General features: G+C 39.4%; 1 protein-coding gene across 2 annotated transcripts in view; it reads right to left on the bottom strand.

Moving 5' to 3' along the window:
* The window catches only part of LOC126761656 (fringe glycosyltransferase), a 123,775-nt gene that overhangs the window by 74,002 nt on the left and 30,716 nt on the right, over positions 1-19,057 (bottom strand). The window contains exon 2 of one of the 2 annotated variants that reach the window (XM_050478009.1): positions 18,306-18,926. In XM_050478009.1, coding sequence (XP_050333966.1) covers positions 18,306-18,926 — 621 coding nt within the window. Of the gene's footprint in view, positions 1-18,305; positions 18,930-19,057 lie in introns of both variants that reach the window. The other variant, XM_050478008.1, reaches the window with a different exon arrangement.

Raw genomic sequence — 19,057 nt, 5'->3', positions numbered from 1 at the left:
GTGGGCAGAGTAAAACCGGCATTGGAGCATTTAATTACGGCCCACTGGAAGAAGAACACAAAAACGCAGAAGAGGCAGCAGTAATAAGTGGGCAACTGGACGGCAGTGGTCGCCGCCGAGCGCTTGTGTGTGGAGCCAATTCCCATTTTGTGCGGCCGTAGGGCCGGACTAGTAGCCTTTGAGCGGCCAGCCGGAGCGCCGCTTTAAATGGCGGCAATTTACTGACATAAACGTGCATTTAATGTGTGACATTTACTGCGCTCTTCCCAGCAGCTTGTGCGTTTGGCTGCGTAAATCATATGCGTATGGGTTAGCGTGCGCGTGTGTGTGTGTGTGTGCGGGGCTAATTTAATTTCCCGTAACCGCTTCAATATGTCCCATAGCCGGACAAAGTCAGCAGACATAATAACAATTTCCATGAACGCTACCATTACTTTGTTTCGTACGACGGCAGTTGTTGTTGTTGCGCTTATTGTGCAATCACTGCGGCACACTCACCAATGTGGGTATTTGAGCTGCAGATTGCGTTAGTTTTTGCACACAATGTTGTGTTAATTATTTTTATATAGTTCAGGCACACACTTTCATATAAACTCCGGCACACACACACACACACACATACATATGTATATACGCAAAAATGAAACAATGAAAAGCTCAGTTGAGTTTCTCATGTCCCTCCATTGCACATAAAATACGCTTTATTATGCTTCATATTCATTTGCATGTGCAAATTTATCACACACACACACGCACTTAAATGCATATTTAGTCTCCACACGCACATACTTGAGTACTTGCGTGCATGCGTGTGTGTGTGTGAAAGTGCGCTTATTTGGACCATGAAATTATTATTGGTAGTTTATTTTCGCATAAAAAGTGATGTGTGTCATTTCATTTATGAGGCAACGTTAACTGACCCACCAAATGTCATCCACCGCACCATTAACAACGCCGCATCGCCTTCGTTTCTTCGGTGCTGCTTTCATTTCTCCACTCCATGCATGTACTCGCATTTTTAATGGTCGAAACACCCAACGAAAGTAACTAAAAGTTGGTGTTTGTGAGGCAAATTTGACCATCACCATGTGGTGTGTTCATAGGCGTGTGCGTTCACATGCATATCCAGTGGCAGCTGGCACCGTGAGTGAACGTCAGAAATGCTGACGCTCTGTATGTAGAGAATTTATTATGTATTTTACTTTATTAAATAGCTAAAATATAAAGTAAAGTGGAAATCGAATTTGAAACAATTTAAGGCCACAATGTTCAAAATAAACTATTCTATAGCAAAAAATAAAACTTTTAAATTATACGAGCGTAGGGGGCATGTGGTCTAAACGGTATTTTCATAGTGTTGTTAGCAAATAATACACCGTGACAATCTAGCAAGGCATTAAGTAATACTACTATAAGCAAAAAATAGTAAGACTTTGTTCATAATTTTAAAATTCTTCATTATTATTCAAAATCTACGTCGTCGCCCTCAAAATAGTCAAAATGCCAACGTTTTTTCCAATCCTCGAAATAGTTGTTAAAGTCAATTTCCGGAAAAGCCTGCAGTGCGCGTAGCGATTCACGTTTAATGTCTTCAATTGACTCCAAGTGGAGCGGTCGTTTGAGTTTATCCAATAGACAGAAATCACACGGAGCTAAATCAGACAAATACGGTGGTTGCGGCACGATATTGATTGAAAATTTAGCCTCTTTTTAAAAATAGCTTTGCGCAAATGACTCTTAAAACTCAAATAGGATTCCTTGTGAACAGTTTGGTTGGTCGGTAGGAATACATAGAGCACCACACCTGGATAATTGCAGAGAACTATCAACTGTAACCTTGATTTTTGAACACTTTTGTATTTTTCGGCTTCAGCTCACCTTTGCCACGGTATTCGGCTGATTCATCGTCTGTTTACGGGTCGTAAGTATAGACCCAAGACTCATCGCCAATGATAATACGTTCCATGACACACTGCTAGTCGGAAAGCATTGTTTCACAGACGTTAACGCGACGCTGTTTTTGAAAGATTTTAGTGATTTAAAACCAATCGTGCTTTCACTTTTCTTAGGCCCAAGTGATCTTTCAAAATGGTTTTCACTGATTATTCCGATATTACAATAATGCCAGTGAGATATCTGACTGTTAATCATCGATTCTCAAGCACCAATTCCCTTATTTTATTGACGTGTTGATCATCAGTAGATGTAGATATTGATGGCCGTCCTGGATGAGATTCGTCGTCAACGCGGTCTTGACTCTCCTTGAATAATTTGTACTAATCAAAAACAATTGCTGCCTTGAGAAGTTATGATATAATTGCAACATTATTAGACGTGTCATGGACCCGCCTGTCTGTTACGATACCCAGAACTTCTAGGTATATATTAAAAAGACATATCGATAAAGCGCAAAGAACAACTTATTGTGTCGGCTAATGTCAATACTAACTCATTCGCTAAGCTCGTAGAAAGTATGCTTCAGCCAAAGATGGCGAAAGCTGGACGATAGAAAAGAAATTGTCCAGATGTCTCCACCTCATCTTCCTCCCTGCAACTTTGACAAGTTGCGTCCTCCAAAATCTTCAGACTTACCGCGTGAGTGCCAATGGCTTGCTGTCTACTTAGGATTTCTATTATCGCGAACCTTACAAGGACATTTTATGTTCCACTCCAAAGGAATTCAAAGTCTGGTTCTGGGACTTACGGGACGCCAATAGATCCATCGTGCGAGCTTTCGAAAGCAGATGAACACCTGTTTGTTTCGTTCCTTATGGAATTTAAATAAGGTTCTTTCTTGCAAGCTCAACAGCTTTACAGTTTCCGATGATTCTACTGGGGCCAAGCACCCAGACAATTCTAATATGAAGGTAGCCTGATGCAGCTCTGCTATCGGAGTACATGCGTACTTTCCTAAAATAAGACCCATTTACGATAAGTACATACATTTGCTGCTATTCCTGATTGAAAGACATTGCAGTGGTCTGGCAATATGAAACAATAGTTGGGGTGAGAGCTCGCGACAGAAGACTTCCCGACTCCCCATCGGATGTCCATATGTGCGCGGAGAACATGCCACGAGGAATAAGCTCACCGACACAGTGCCGCAAATTACCAGAGGTGCACGGGAGTTGTATTTAAGTATAAGGCCGTTAAGGGCCATCTTTGGTTATGTACGTGGTACACCACTGACGCCAATTTAGAGGAACTTATTAGGGATGGTAACCCACCAACTTTTGTTTTTAAGTATTTTTTTAGTATCCCGAATACTACATCCTCATTGTTTGGTGTTTTAAAAATATTGCTTATCAAACACGACAGCGACCAAAAATGCTTTAATGAACTATTAAAATGCCCATCAATGTAACTATTACTTTTACTTATTCGAAATGGAGACAAGGGTGACCCACTCTTTCACAAGTCACCGCCAACGCAACCCACATGAGCGCGTGTAACTGCAAAGCGTCGCATTTACAACCTCTGTGCCTTGCTTGCCTGTCAAGGTGGTGACAGCCGAAACGGCATAATATAAGCTGATTGATTACTGTACGCCATGCTGACATTTGACATAAAATTGCAACAAATGAATTTTTGTCAATGAACCAAAATATGTAAAGCACATACAGACGCACCGATAACGGTCTTTGTACGAAAAGTTTTCCCTCATTTTCCTTTTTAAGCTGTGTATGAGAATGTGTTAGCTTTAGCGGGAAAGATGGAGAGAGAGAGAAAAAGAGCAAAGAAACGAAGAAGAGAACGAACGAAATGCCAATATAGTTGGCAAGACAAATGAATGTGCGCTGTGACAAACATCGGAAATTTATTCATCAATTCAGTGGACCGATGAATGCCAAAAACGAGACAGCTAACAAAATGACAATAACATAACAGAGCAACAGAGCGAAGAATAACAAACAAACAAAAAAAAAACATGCACAACAAATGACAGCAAAACGTCAACAAATTCATGTAATTCTTCGATAAATTGACGACCGCTGCGACAGCTAGGTAGGTGGACGACTAACTGGCTCGTTCATTTGGCTAAACTTAGTCTGGCAGTTGGCAGCGGAAGAAAGACTCGTCGATGAATTGTTATTGCCAAAAGTGGTTTGTTGTTGTTGGAGCCAGTCGAAAAATAATGACGAAATGAGCGAGTAACTTAAAGGCTGTGCATACGAAAGCATGTTTACATGTAACTGCGTATGTATGTATTTGCCTCCCCCCTCGTTTGGGCTTACATATGAATATAATATGTGCTTAGGGTTACCAAATAACAAGAAAATCGAAAGAAGAAACTTATTTGACAGTTCGTATTACCAAATAAATTCGAATATAAATTAGAATATTTATTCTTCTCTTCAGATTAATTTAGACTCCGCAAATAGTGCTATAGTCAAAAAATTTTTCGGTAATCCAAATATCTGTATATGCGAACTACTACCTCAGTTTTTGAGATATGAATCTACAATTTTGTACAAGTCTTTTTCTCAGCAAGAAGCTGTTTAAATGTCGGGATCATCGATATCGGACTATTATATCATATATCTGCCATACAAACTGATCGATCCAATTCAAGTTCTTGTATGAAAAACTTTTTTATTAGAGGAGGTTCTTTCGTGAAATCTTACATATATGATTATTGAGAGCATTTCTATAATCTCCGAACATTTTGTTCAGATCGGCTAACTTTAGCATATAGCTGCCATACAAACTCATCGATCCAACTTAATTCCTTGTATCCAAAAATGTTTTATTTGACGAGATATCACCTCCAAATTTGACAAGAATTATTAACCACAACAGTGCTGTAGTCTCTCAAGAAATTGTTCAGATCCGCCTACCGAAGCATATAGCTGTCATACAAACCTACCGATACAACTCAAGCGTTTGTATGGAAAACTTTTTTATTTGTTGAGATATGTCTTCAAAATTTAACTAGAATTATTATACAAAGCAATGCTATTTTCTCCGATTATATCGTTCAGATCGGCCTACTATAACACATAGCTGCCATACAAACTGACCATCAAAAATCAAGATAAAGATCTTTTATACCCTTTTATGCCATAAAAAGTGAGCCTCTGGAGGTTATTAAAGCTCCAATGCAGCCAAAGCAAACGTATTTTCTTGCTTTACATTAATAATTAGCTTATTCGAGCAAACTTCGCAGGCAACCCACTATTTAAATGCATACGAGTACATTTATGCCTGTGTAAGTAGCAGTACGACTAAGTATGCCAACGTGAGTGAATTCAAATAGACATTGCTGTGGAAATACATGAAAAACAATAGCAAGGCAAATATTGGCGGCTGTCATCGGTGAAACCAACCCACGCCAGGCGGTGACCGACGCAGGAGGCCCCAACCGAACGCCCGGCCCATGAAGCGTCCAACCAACCGACCGATTTTGAACAAATGATCATGTCAAATGGTAATTTATGTGCGCTCCAGCGGCAGCCAAGAGTCGCCTGCAGTCAATACGTTTGTATGTATGTATGTGTGTAACAGCAACAACATAAATATGGACATAAAGGCAACAATATTTGCAACTGCCAGCCATGTTGGAGGCCTCTTAAAGCAACACATATGCACAAGCGAACCTTCACATTCAATTGGCCATATGAGACTGTGGCATATGTGTGTGCATGTGTGTGTGCTTACGGCCTGCCAGCGCCTGAACGTATGACGAAATGCAAATTTATGGTAAAACAAAATCAAATTGGCTTAAAGACGGAAATGGTGAATGTGCACAATTGCCGCAAGGACTACTGTAGCCGCACTCGCCCATACCACCAAATCTACGATGGCGTTGCAAGCATGTGCATGTGTTTGTGTACATATGGTGGCAAAAGAGTGCCAACGGTATAGAAGTAAGAGAAAGCCATTCGTTGCAGTCAAGTATTTTTGTTGTTATTACTTTTGGCATTTACCACACATTCTGCAGATGCAAACGGTTTTTGTTGGTACATTTGCGCGAGTTTGGCGCGCATGCGCAATAAATCCATAAGCTGACAGACGGCATATTGTTTGCTACTCCTCTTGGCTGCCTTGCATACGTGCATATTCCTACATACTGTTATATTTACATAAATATGTGTGTGCATTTGTGCCGTTGCCGATATTCATATTGCTGTCGTGGTTTAGTGTATGTATGCTCCTTGGTAAGCGTTTCTACTTCACTACTCTAAATACTTTCGAATCAATTCTTTCCAAACGTAACCGCCTTGGCGTTGTCGCTTAGCTTGGTTTTCCTGCGAGTTTTCTTTTCGTTTTCAATTTTCTTTTTCGACATTGTTAAGCAGCTGGTCACTTGGGGCGAGCGCAGTGTGGCTGGCGTAGTCTAACTGGGTCCCCGTGCTGCTTAAAATTCACCTCAAAGCCATAGCCACATTTAATTCGTCTTAACGAGATCGCAGAAAGAAAGGCGGCACTTTGACGGCGGCTGCTCGCAGCACTTCAATTGCTGCGATTTGGACGCGACGCTGCAGCACACACCATAAGGGAAAGGATTTGATGTAGCCCTTGGGTATTTGAAAATGGTGGCATTGTGTGGTTGTCGGTTGCCTGCGTTCGAAAGCTAAAAGACTGACTGCAAATAATTTAATTTATAATATTGTTTAAAAGTAAGCTATGATATGGAAAGCTTTGAAAAGTTTACTTCAGTGGTCGCATAATTTGAAGTTCGGTTTTATTATAAGTATACTATTGTCTCTATAGAACAACTAATTATAGTTATAGTATGATGAAAGTAAATTTTAATGCAAATCAGGTGTTACTATGTTGCATTAAATAATGTGACATGTATTACCTAATTATGTATGGCTAATAGCGCAAGTATAATAACTGCTGGACAATCGTAATCTTAAGGGTGGGGTAACATGGATTTACGTGTTTAAAATAACGATTTTCGATCTTATTAAACTATAAAACATCTCTAGAATATTGTTCTAAATTTTCAAGTTGATCCCAGTAATAGTTTCAAAGATACAGCCTTGAGAACTTGTGCCCTCGAACCTAGCTAGGCTAAGTGCGCCATCTTTAAATACGAAAAGTGAGAAGTCGATTGGCAAGTTTTCTCGAGAACTACCCAACCGATCTTAATAGAATTTTACACAAGTCTTTTAGATACAATTTTTAAAGACCTAGACGAAGGGTTTTTTTCGATTACAATTATTTGAAAAAAATTGTCGGGAAATTTTCACTTTAATTTAAAAAAAATCAAATTTTCAGTTTTGTTTTCCTTTGTCCAAGTTCTACGTTAAGATTTTAACTAGTCACAACAGTTTAGTCATGCCCATCTATTTGTATATATGCGAACTAGTCCCTCAGTTTTTGAGCTATCGATCTGAAAGTTTGTATAGGTCCTTTCCTGAAAAAAACTGCTCATTTGTACCGCCAATACCGGATCACTATTGCATAAAGCAGATATAATAACTGATCTACCAAAATCCAGTCCTTGTATGGAAATCTCTTTTATTTAAAAAAGAAATCTTCAAGAAATTAGGTATAGATTTTTGCCCAGAGAAGTGCTATAATTTCAGAAAAATATGAGCAGATCGGATCACTATATCATATAGCTGTCATACCAACTGATCTTTTAAAATCGAGTTCTTGTTGGGAAAACTTTATTATTTGGCGAGATATCTTGACGAAAAATGGCTCAGATTATTGCCTACAACAATAGTAAAATCTCCGAAGAAATTTGCCAGGTCGGACTACTATTTCATATGGGTGCCAAACAAACTGATAGAACAGAATCAAGATGACGACATTTTTATACCCTTTGTGCTATAAGAAATGTATGATGTGATGGGAAACCCGAAGTACTATTGCTGCACTTAAAAAAAAATAGTGCATCCTATATAGAAATAAAAAAACAATTGCAGTGAGTGAGTGCAGCTATTGTTACTCAGGTAGCGAAAATTGTGCGCAAGCTCAAAATGGCGCCGTTGCTAGCACAAGTAAGCGGCAAAAGCTACCCAAAATAGAAAAATGTCTAAAGGCATTCGGCGGAAAATAGTGAGGCTCTTTATCTTTATCGACGAATGCCAGCTAGAAGCAGTGACAGAAGCCATTCAGTTTCTGCGACGCAGACCATGTGAACGTTATGCGGAGAACTGCAAAAAAACACCCCCAGTGAAATGATTTGGAGCTGCATATCGGTGAAAGGTCCAAGGACCAATTTATTTTGCTGAAGGAACGATAAATAGTGAGCAATACTTGGCACACCTCCCGACGAACGACTGAATTCCTTCACTACTTGCATATCGATATATACCCTGGGCGGGCAATTCACCCGCCCTAAACCCCATCGAAAATTGTTGGGCGCTCCTTAAATAGAAGGTGTATAACATAGAGGATGTATGGCTAATTGATCCAGATTTAAAAATATATAATGATAAGGAATTGTTTACAAAGTATGCCTCAAACAGTGAAAGCTTTTATTAAAAATAAAGGTACAGGCAAATGTCCATTATTTTGCGGGGTGAATCCATTGAAAATCTTTAAATAAAAGTCAGTAATGGCTAGTAGACCGCTAACTATACACCAGTTGCTTTATATAATATAATATGTATGTTGGTTGCATCTCATAACCAGTGTTTATACAAACTATTCAAGCTGCTTTAGAAAATAATATTATATCGTCTGCAAAAAAAACATCGGCAAAAGTCCTTAATAATTATTTAAATGACTCTAAATTCAGTGAAATTTATTTACTATTTTTCAAATAATTTATAATCGTACATATATACATAAACATATATACATAGGCACATAGTTAACTGACGGCATAAATTTTAACTTTGATTATTTGAGCACTTTGTTTAACTAACAAACGACTAATAAACAAGGCAACAAGTGCAATTTATACATAAATACATATGTATGTATGTATGTATATGGTAATAATATAAAAGTTACAAAATTACTTTTACACTACTTCAGTCACCGCTAACTGTATATTTTCGTCATACAGCAGTGCCACAGTTAACTAAAGCGCCTAAGGAGAGGCGATAGTTCCATTTTAACGTTTACCACATTGAATGCAAATATATTGAAACCTAGATAATTGAAAACTCCACGAAGTGCGGTGGACAAGCGACAAGGACTGACAAGCAAAGCTCACTCGCTCAACACAGCAATCAACGGCATCACCACCAACTAACGACCAATAACAATTTAGTGATATTCGACATGGGTACGGTGGCACATGAAGGCAGAAAATTTGTATAAAAATTATCAAAGAGGGTCTCAAATTTCTAGATATAGAAGAAGGAAGATAATGTTAGGAGCCTATTTGTTAGTGACTTTTTGCATGCTGAAAGGGGTTAAAATATTCTGAAGCTTTTGGAAATTCATGAAGCATTTTAGATATATTATTTGTTTACTGAAGGGGGCACAATAGAACCAATTTCGCAGAGATGAGGATATTTATCTTATTTATCGAAATAAATGATACTGAGGACGCTTTGCTAAGCCTCAGCTCATCTGTATAGTTTAGACGTCCTTGTTATCAGTTTTACAAGCTCCGGCTCATCTGAAAAATATAGGCGAAGTTGGCTGCGGCTGTTCAAATATACAGCAAATGAGCACACCTAGAATTTTTCACTGTATACTTACAGTTAAGCTATTTTCCTAGAATTTGCTCGAAGTTGCTATTATTTTACACATTCGGAGTTTATAGGCTACTCAAGACCATTTATTGTTTATCAGAAGCATATCGGAGATAGGGAGATCGGAGGCAACTTATCCCGCGCCTGGAATCTCAGGAGAGAACCTCTCTGGGATTTTTTTCTAAGCCTCCATTTGCAGGTGGAAAAATTCCAAGTTTAAAAACGTATTTTGAAAAGAGCGTACTTTATACATATTAAATCACTCAGCTCAATGAAGCCCAGTTTTCCGAAAAAAATCTCCTGCAACATTTATATAAAAATTGTCAGCAATACACTGTCTATCGTTAGTTCCGTATACCTAATGTGAAAAACAATATTTTTATACCCTGAACAGCGGAACTGTCCGCATAAACTTTTTTCTTCGTCTTCGTGTATATTCTTAGCACTGTGTGCTGGATGTGGTCTATTCGGTCGAATATTACCAAATAATGAAGGCGTAAGGCTTTCCATGATAAAATGCCAAACAATATCGAAAAAAATAAATTAGCATGACATAAAAAGTCAACGGGAAAAAGTACATCTACTTAGATTATCTGTTATATATAAATGATCAGTTTGACGAGCTGAGTCGATTTATTTCTGCCTCTCTATTCTCTGTATTTCTGCCTGTATTTACTCGAACTAGTCCCTAAGTGTCTGAGATATCGATTTCCCCTCAATAGGAAGCTAGGAATTGTCGATGTAGGACCACTTTAGCATATAAGTATGTAGCTGTCATACAAACTAAAGCATCATGATCGAGTGTTTCCATGGAAAATTTCTTTATTTGACGAGATAGCTACATAAGATTTGGCACAGATTATTATTTTAAGCAAAGGTATGATTTCCGAAGAAATAGTTCAATTCGGACTACTATAGGTTATAGCTGCCATACAAACTGAACGAACGGAATCAAGTGCTTGTATGGAAAACTTCTTCATTTGGCGAGCTATCTTCACGAACTTTGGCATGGACAATTTTCGAAAACAACAGTACAAGCTCCAGAGAAATTGTTGAAATCGAAGCACTATAGCATATAGCTGCCATACAAACTGATCAAACTAAGAAAACTTGAACTCGTGAAGGGTATTATAGCTGCGGCGCAGTCGAAGTTAACGTCTTTTCATCTTGTTTTTTTTTTTTTTTCCTACTTTTCTTGCTGGTGCCGTGTCGTTGTCACCAAAGATGGCAGCGGGAACGCTATGGTGACAGACAAAGACCAAGGAGATGTTCGACACCATAATGGAAGATAGAAAAATTATAGAAGAAATTGTCTGCAACTTTGATGGCAGCGACTCAGCAACGGCAGGAACAACAACCAAACAATTGCAAAACTACGCAATGCATGCAACAGTAGATCGAGTTGTGCAAATTGGTGGATATCGATGAGAAGCGGTGCAATCAAGTCGAACGAAATACTTTATTGTGCATAAAAATGTAACAGAAAAGTATATATGTATGTAATAAAGAGTATGTATATACATACTATGTACATATGTGTAATACATATACAGCTATGCATGTGCATAGATATGTATATAGAAGCAGCGTTGATGCACTCCAAACTTGCAATGGTTTCATATAATTACATACATACATATCATATCATACATTGGTATCTATATATACTACATACTATATAACATAACATATATCATAGATGCATAGTTGATAGTCCACACAGGCATTCGACGCATGCGCACCTATAGTGGCTATCGCCATGGCAGTAGTAAATCGCACAATTTATGGACCGTCGCCGCTTCATCGTTCCACTTTAAATGGCCGAACGATTTACGAGCTCCTTAGTTGGCGAAAATTGCTCCTACTTGCACTTACATGGTGGCTCTGGCCATTTTCTTCGCTGCTCGCAATGGTCTCACTAACGATTGGCACTTAAATTGCTGTTCGTTTCACTTTTAGACGCTGTGCGTTTGCTGAATACCGAAGGATTTTTATGGCATGACGGAACACAGTGCTGATTAGAAAAGTGTAGTATGTATCTCAACGAAATTGGACTATCAAATAATTGCCTACACGGCAAGCACGGCAAGCAATTATGATGCACCTGCCGAAATAGAGTTTCATGCAACATTCTGAAACGCGGTAAACACAGCTGCGTTGGACCAAACCGAACTTTATTTACACACATAAGAGTATGTTTGTTTGCATGTGTGCATCTCTGTGCAAATTAGCGTCAAGTTACAGCGCGTTTGATTACAAATATTGCTTGTGAAACACACGCACAAATAGACGTGTATTTGATTGCGCGATCATGGATCCATATAGAGACAGACAATTAATATTGCTTGTTGCAAGCAATTCACTTATGAATGTATGTGTGTATGTGTGTATATATATGTACATGTATGTTTGTGTGTAGGTATGTGTGCATGTATGTATGTGTGTATAATATATATGTATGCATGTCGGTACGCACCTGAAACGAAATTCAAATCAAAATTATGCATTGGCCAACGCCATCCAACTCAGCCAATCCATTAGTCGTATTTTTCTCGTGGCCAACGCTTTATTGATATTCAATGCGCAAACACGCACCGCAAAAGCAGGAAAATATTTTTATTTCATTGCCACACTGGCCGCTGCCGCACCACACCGCAGCGCAGCGCTTTTCCTTTGTAACCTGCGGTACTTTGTCAACACGCCGCACACACATCGAAATAGACGTGCAACATTGGCACCGCCAGAGAATGCCGTGGAAAAGCAGCGTGGCGAATCCGCCAGGAACCCAAGGCGAGCACAAATCAAAGAAAAGACAAATGCGTTTGTATGACTGCGGCGTATATTTGTATACACCGAGGTATGACTACAAAAGCAGAGGTTACTTATGAGCAACGGTGCAGCGGTGGAAAGCGGCGCAAGCAGAAACCTCAAAGTAATGTTTATTTTGACTAGTCGCCCGTTGCCGTTGGTTGTTTTCATTGTTGTTGCGCCTCGACTGTCATCACTTGCTCGGCCAACATAGCAACAACAACTAAAACAATAAAGCGGCCAACAGCAGCGTAGCAACCAATGCCGTCGCAACCATTTAGCAGCAAATGCCGGTAAGGCTGTGCGTCAGTGTGTGTGTTTGTGTGCGGCTGCCTTTGGCGAACGTGCTCATCACGTTTATTTGCCATTTGCCAAGGCGTTTATGTGCGTCTAAAATATGAGTTGTTGTCACTGTTTATCCGCACTTTTCTATAAAAGCATAAATGCTTGTCTCGGCCACGTTGCTCGTCGATTTTAATTCTTGCCACGACAACACGCAACAACAACAACGCCAACAACAATAGTGATAAATAAATACCATGAATGCAATGCGACAACGCAAATAAGCAGTAAACAAATAAATACATCCAACAAACCAAGCAAATGCGTGAGTCTGCATATATTTTCCGCTCGGGCATTTATCCTCGAAACGGTGAAATTCCCTCTGCTCATTGACACTTTCATTACACTACGTGAAGTTTATTGTCTATGCACTAGCATACCCGCAAAGGACGACGCGTAGGGAGCAAACATCCTTTGGCAAGCGTTGAAGCGGGGTTTCTCGTTGCTCAATCTTTGAAATTTCGAGAAAATTACTTTACATAAAAATATTAAGTCATTGAAATTAAATTTGGGGAATCCGGTGCACAAACCGGAAAAATTTGGGAAATCATTGTGACAGAATTAAAAAAAAAAAAAAAATTCTTAGAATACAAAAGACATAAAAGGCTTATTTAATTTTGATAATCTGGCAACACCATTTTCATTTAATACCGTAATGCTGCCATGAACCTGTCTCAATAAATACAAACAAAACAACTGCAAACGAAAATCGCATGCGGCTAAGAGCTGTAAACTCGACAGAACTCTGCCGCTACAACAACAACACGTTCCCACGCCAGTCGGGTCTATATAACCGAAACGGACACATATTTTTATCCGACCAAGGATTGTCAACTCGGCAGAATTCTGCTGCTACAACAACAACAACCAAGTGTGTGCATCACAGCGAACCAAGAACGGCTAAAAAGGGAATCTCTCTAAGAATATTTTGATAAGTAGGTTGGCATTAGAGACAAATCAAAAGACCGAAGAAGGAGAATGTCAGATGTTCACTGAAAAAAGTTCTGTCAAAAACCTATACATTTGTTCGATTACAAAGTTCTTCAACGAGGTTATTGCTAGATTCAATCGTCCAATTACAGTCAATATTACATAAGTTGTACTTAAAGCTGCTAATTCAAGACTGAAATTCTCTCTGCATTAAGATTCATATTTTCGAGAAAGCGATTCATCAACTCGATTACGAATTAAACCCATATTTGACAAATAGTTGCCTTAATGAGGTTTGCTATTATGTTTAAAAAATGATTTTCGGCAATTGATCGAAATTCCTGCGTTATCTTCCAAGCATAGACTCGAAGCGACTTCACACAACCCGACAAAAAATAGTCCAGTGGTGTTAAATTGCCCGATCTTGGAGGCCACCTCACAAACCCACGCTGTGAAATAATGCACCCATCAATAGTTCCCTTCAAGAAATGTATTGTTTCGTTGGCTGCTTGGCATATAGCGCCATCCTGTTGGAACCAAATGTCGTCCCCATCAACACCCGCCAACTTCATTATGAAAATCGAGATCGCTCTCTGGCCAACCTTACCTTTTGTTTTGGGCGCATTCAATTCAACGTGCGATGCTCTCATCGATGGTCGTTCGGCTTCAAAACTTCTTGTATGTCTGGCCAACCTTTTTGGGCGCATTCACTGAACGTGCGACGCTCTCAATGATCCAAGTTTGAATTTTGGATCTTTCTTCATAAAGTAGATAGGCAGAACTTCAATTGGCGTACGCGATGGCGGATGGACTCATTCGGGGCTACTTCGATGCTCTGCTCCACAGTAGCAATAGCATCTTTGTTGTTCTCTTTAGGGCGTGTCCGAGGATGCACATTATATACTAAAGTAAATGTGCTGCGAGGTCGATCCATGGTTGCTCGAATTACTGATTCTTCAAACTAAAATGAGCTTCATCGCTGAACAAATTTTTCCGGTGAAAATCGCGATAGATGGCCATCTTGTCGTGGACCCTATTCTTTATAAAATGGCAAACCAGCCTGACTATCAGTCACGTAATAGCTGTCGAAAAGAACCAACACCGAAAAAAGTATTGCTTATTGCAACCCACACGCCTAAAAAGCACACTTTATATTTAATGAAATCGTTAGCAAAATGTTTCAAAATTTAACTAATTGTATTTTTTATCAATAAATAAACGCTTTGTATCTCATAAATATATTTTTTATCAACGTCTGTAAGTCGATTGGTGGTGTCTCGAAAGCAAAATGAGTCTTACAACCATAAAGCTTCCGAGAATCCAGCTTCACTTATTTGCATAATGAATTTTATCGCCATTTAGATCGAATTTGTTTTGCTAATGAGCTTATAAATAGTCGCTTTGAAACCCTCAATGCCACACATACAATTACATATATACAAAAACAATTCAATTCGAAAGCAAATACACAAATCTTTCAATACAAAATCCATATTAATGTCTTCGCAACGGTCGTTGCTTTGAGAAGCAACAGTCATTAATTGGCTTTGGAAGACACGAAAAGTGGCACAATTGAATACATTAGCATATAAACAACAACAACAGAAGAAGTGATATTGAAAAGTGTGTAGATTGTGCGGCAGGGTGTCTTTTTATTTCTCTGCTTTCTTATTGAAATTTAATTAAGTGCAGCGGTATTGTGCTTCCCACTGCATAAATCAAATATAGCCGGGTGCATCTGTTGCATATCGCTGCACCGACAATAATGCGTTTCCCCTCATTTTCCGAGCGATTGCTTAGCGGCCGTTCGAGTAAATATTTACATAGCAAAACGCATTAAACACAAGTGTAACATACATACAAACATAACGCACAAATGTTAGTGTGCGTGTGCATAGGCTATGCAACTCAATCTGTAATTGAGGCGCAACAGTTGCATGCGTGGAAGAAATGTGGCACCATATGCTTTTGTGGTGTGACAATTCTCCCCTTTTGACATTTATCTGCATTAACGCTAAACTGTATTTGAGCGTGTGTGCACGGAGTCACAAGCGGGCGCTTAAGATATGTCAGTGCGGTACGCATTTTCGTTGACAACTTGTGTTTGTTCTTCTCTTTGGAAGATGCCCCGATTTTTCCTCGTATGAATATCCTTCGATTGTCTGTGAGAATTTCGCTCCCCTGAAGTGCTTGACGCACTGAACGGAACGTCAGAACGCACCCTTAACCAATTTAAATCGCTGTTTGCGTGGGAAACTGAGGGAAGGCGTTGCTAACAAATATTTACTAGTTCATAAAGTTCAATGCAACTATGCGCATCTGTTCTAACATATCTTCATATACACGTTGGTATATACGATGTATGTATGTATATTTTACATTGTTGTAAACATTCTTATATACATATACATTAAATGCACCGTGTTTTAATCAGCTTTTATAGTAAACATTAGCTGCCTTCGATTCGCCATTTCCCTGATCGATTTTGCTCTCTTGTCAAAAAAATTACATGTGAAAAGAAGTCAGAAGACTTACATATACATATGTATATTAATGCTAGCGCAGGGTTGTCCCCGTTTGTTTGAAGATCTGGTATAATTTGTTCAACTCGCTACTCTCCAGAGTTTGGAAAATCGAAGCCAGCTTTTTAATTGTATTATTTAAGAGCCTGTACTGAAAAATGATTTGTCTCACACACAAAAAAATGCTTTTCCCCCTTATTTTACACCCATTTATCGGACACATTTGAATTATAGTTTTCGTTATGTTTGCTTGCGTAGAATACTGAAACATAATTGCTATTTACGGAAGGCTCTAGATATCGGTTTACTTGAAAACGCAGATAACAACCCTGACTTTAAAATTTGGGGAGAGTTTGGAGTATTTGGCAGCATCGCTTAAAATTTTTCGACAAATAAAAAAGTTTTTTACTCGTATATAAAGACTTGATTCCAATATTCAGATTGTAAGGCAACACGTTCTGTAAGGAATGTGTCTCGCGCGCTTTGGTCAACTTATGGTCAACATAATCGGTCTATTGAGTATACTATTCGCAACATCATCACCCATCTGAGACCCAGCATGCATTATATGAGAATATTCGCTCGAATAGACCACGTTCAGCACGCAATAAAGAAAATATGGCAACCATAGCCGAGAGTGTACTCGAAGACAGCTTGTGCAAGAACTGAAATCGGTCGACCTTCCCAAGCCACATCGCGTCGCTCGATAAGCTCCGGAAAATTTGCAAGAAAATCCCACGCTTTCGAGCCAAATTTTGTCCAGCGTTGAGACCCATTCTGGCTCAATGAGTATACAAACAAGCAAAATTGCTGAATTTGGGATGAAGAGCAACCTTAAGTGATACAAGATGCAGTTTCAATAAGACTGCGCCACTTCCGATACATCGAATAAATCAATGGATCTTTTAACAGAACACTTAGGTGAGCAGATAATTTCACGTTTTGGGCCAGTCGATGTGCCACCAAGATCGTGCGGTATCACACCGTTAGACTTTTTTCTGTGGGGATGTGTAAAATCTAATGCTTTTGCGGACAATCCCGCTTCGATTTAGGCCTTGGAGCAAAACATCACGCGTATCATTCGCCAGTTATCAGTCGAAATGCTCGAACGAGTCATTGAAAATTGGACTCAACGGATGGACCATCTGAAATGTAGACGCGGCTACTTCTTCTCAAAATATATGCCGAAGAATATTCTTTTGAATGATAATAAACATTTCCATAAAAAGTAGTGAATCTCGAAATGAATCCCTGTTTATATTCAAAGTATTCAAGCTCAAAAAATTGAAAATATGTAATAGACACAACCATTTTTGAATAATTTCCTGATTTTCAAAATTCAACCGTCTATAAAAAAGATTGATAGTATTCGATAATACAAACTGTTGTTTGCGATAGCTAGATGATATTTTATAGTATAGTTTAAATGGTTATCTGTTTTCCAAAACTTATAAACTCTGTAATTGTCTGTGAGCCCAGTTTTTAAGTGGAAACAAATGACTTTCGTCGAAAAATGCTTGTAGTTAGCGAAAGTGAAGCTTGACATAAAAAAAAAATCTATCTTCGCAAGTTAGGAGAAAGAGTTAAACATTGCTCCTGATCCCCTAAGCAAACCCGCCACAAAACAATGTGGGTATCAAGTTAGACGGTTATCTCAGTTTTTTTTTAAATACTATCGAACTGCATTTATATGCATAGCTATCTTTTTAAGCCACGTAGTACATACGTACGCTTTGACAAATCAATATCTGCATTTCCAGCCACGATCAACGCGCATTTCGCCCCATTAAGTACTTTAACCTCATTAACGCCTCAAAATTGACCCGAACTTCGTGTCGACAATAAGCAAAGGCTCGGTCATAATTAGCCATCACAAGCCGCAGCTTTGTTGTGATTTTCCCAACAGTTAAATGGCAGCAATTAGGTGCCATCCTCCGCCAGCAATGCATTCGCCAACCGATCATGCCGATCTCATTGAATACAGGCTACTATTTGCCTTCGTGCCTAACTAACTAACATTGTACCTGTATATTGGGTATTTCGTATTTATGTGCGCCAAGCAAGTTGGTCTCACAATCGCATTCGCACTCACCTGATCGCGCGCCAATTGGAACCACGTCTTGATGATCAGCGCCAAACGAGTGTCGTGATAATTTTTCGTTGTCTTGACGCTAATGAAAATGTCATCGAGTTCAGTGATCGGCGGCTGTGGCGTCGCCGTAACGGCGCGCTGCCACAGATCGTGCAGTAGTTCACCGTTGCGACTGCGACGCGCCAAGTCGTCCAGCCGCGCCGCCGCCGTCGCGTCTTCCTCGTTGATTTCGATGTCGGAGAAATTGAAACTTTTTATGTCCTTGCGAATGATGTACGAAGTTTGTGCATGCGGAGCTGCCTGCGACGGGACGAATGGCGGTGGTGCAGGTGCTACCGCCGACCTCGCGTTTACCGTTTGATGAGCGGGCTGTTTTGAGTACAGCGCAGATTTTGGCAGATTCTTCAGCAGTTTGCGTTGCTGTTTCTGCTCATGTTGCTTTTGTTCGTCCAATAATTTGAGCTTTTGTTGTTGTGGGCTCTTTAAATTACGTAGCGGTTTGGTGTGAACCGAGGTTTGCTGCGCGGCCGCTACTGATCTGCTGGTGGTGGAGGACTGGGTCTGAGCTGCAGCAGCAGGAGAGGTTTGTGTCTCAACTATGTAGTGCTTTTGCGTCGGCAGCTGCTGTAAAAACCAAGAAAATCAAAATTTGAAGAATTAAATGATGCTATTAAGTGCTGAGGCTGCTGTAAATTACGTATATACCATAAACATACATACATATGTGTGTACAGTTATGGGTATATGCATGA

This window comes from Bactrocera neohumeralis, chromosome 6, assembly GCF_024586455.1.
Source record: "Bactrocera neohumeralis isolate Rockhampton chromosome 6, APGP_CSIRO_Bneo_wtdbg2-racon-allhic-juicebox.fasta_v2, whole genome shotgun sequence".
Classification (NCBI taxonomy): Eukaryota; Metazoa; Arthropoda; class Insecta; order Diptera; family Tephritidae; genus Bactrocera; species Bactrocera neohumeralis.
Note: the sequence above shows the minus strand (reverse complement) of the source record. Positions and strands in the feature narration are given on the sequence as shown.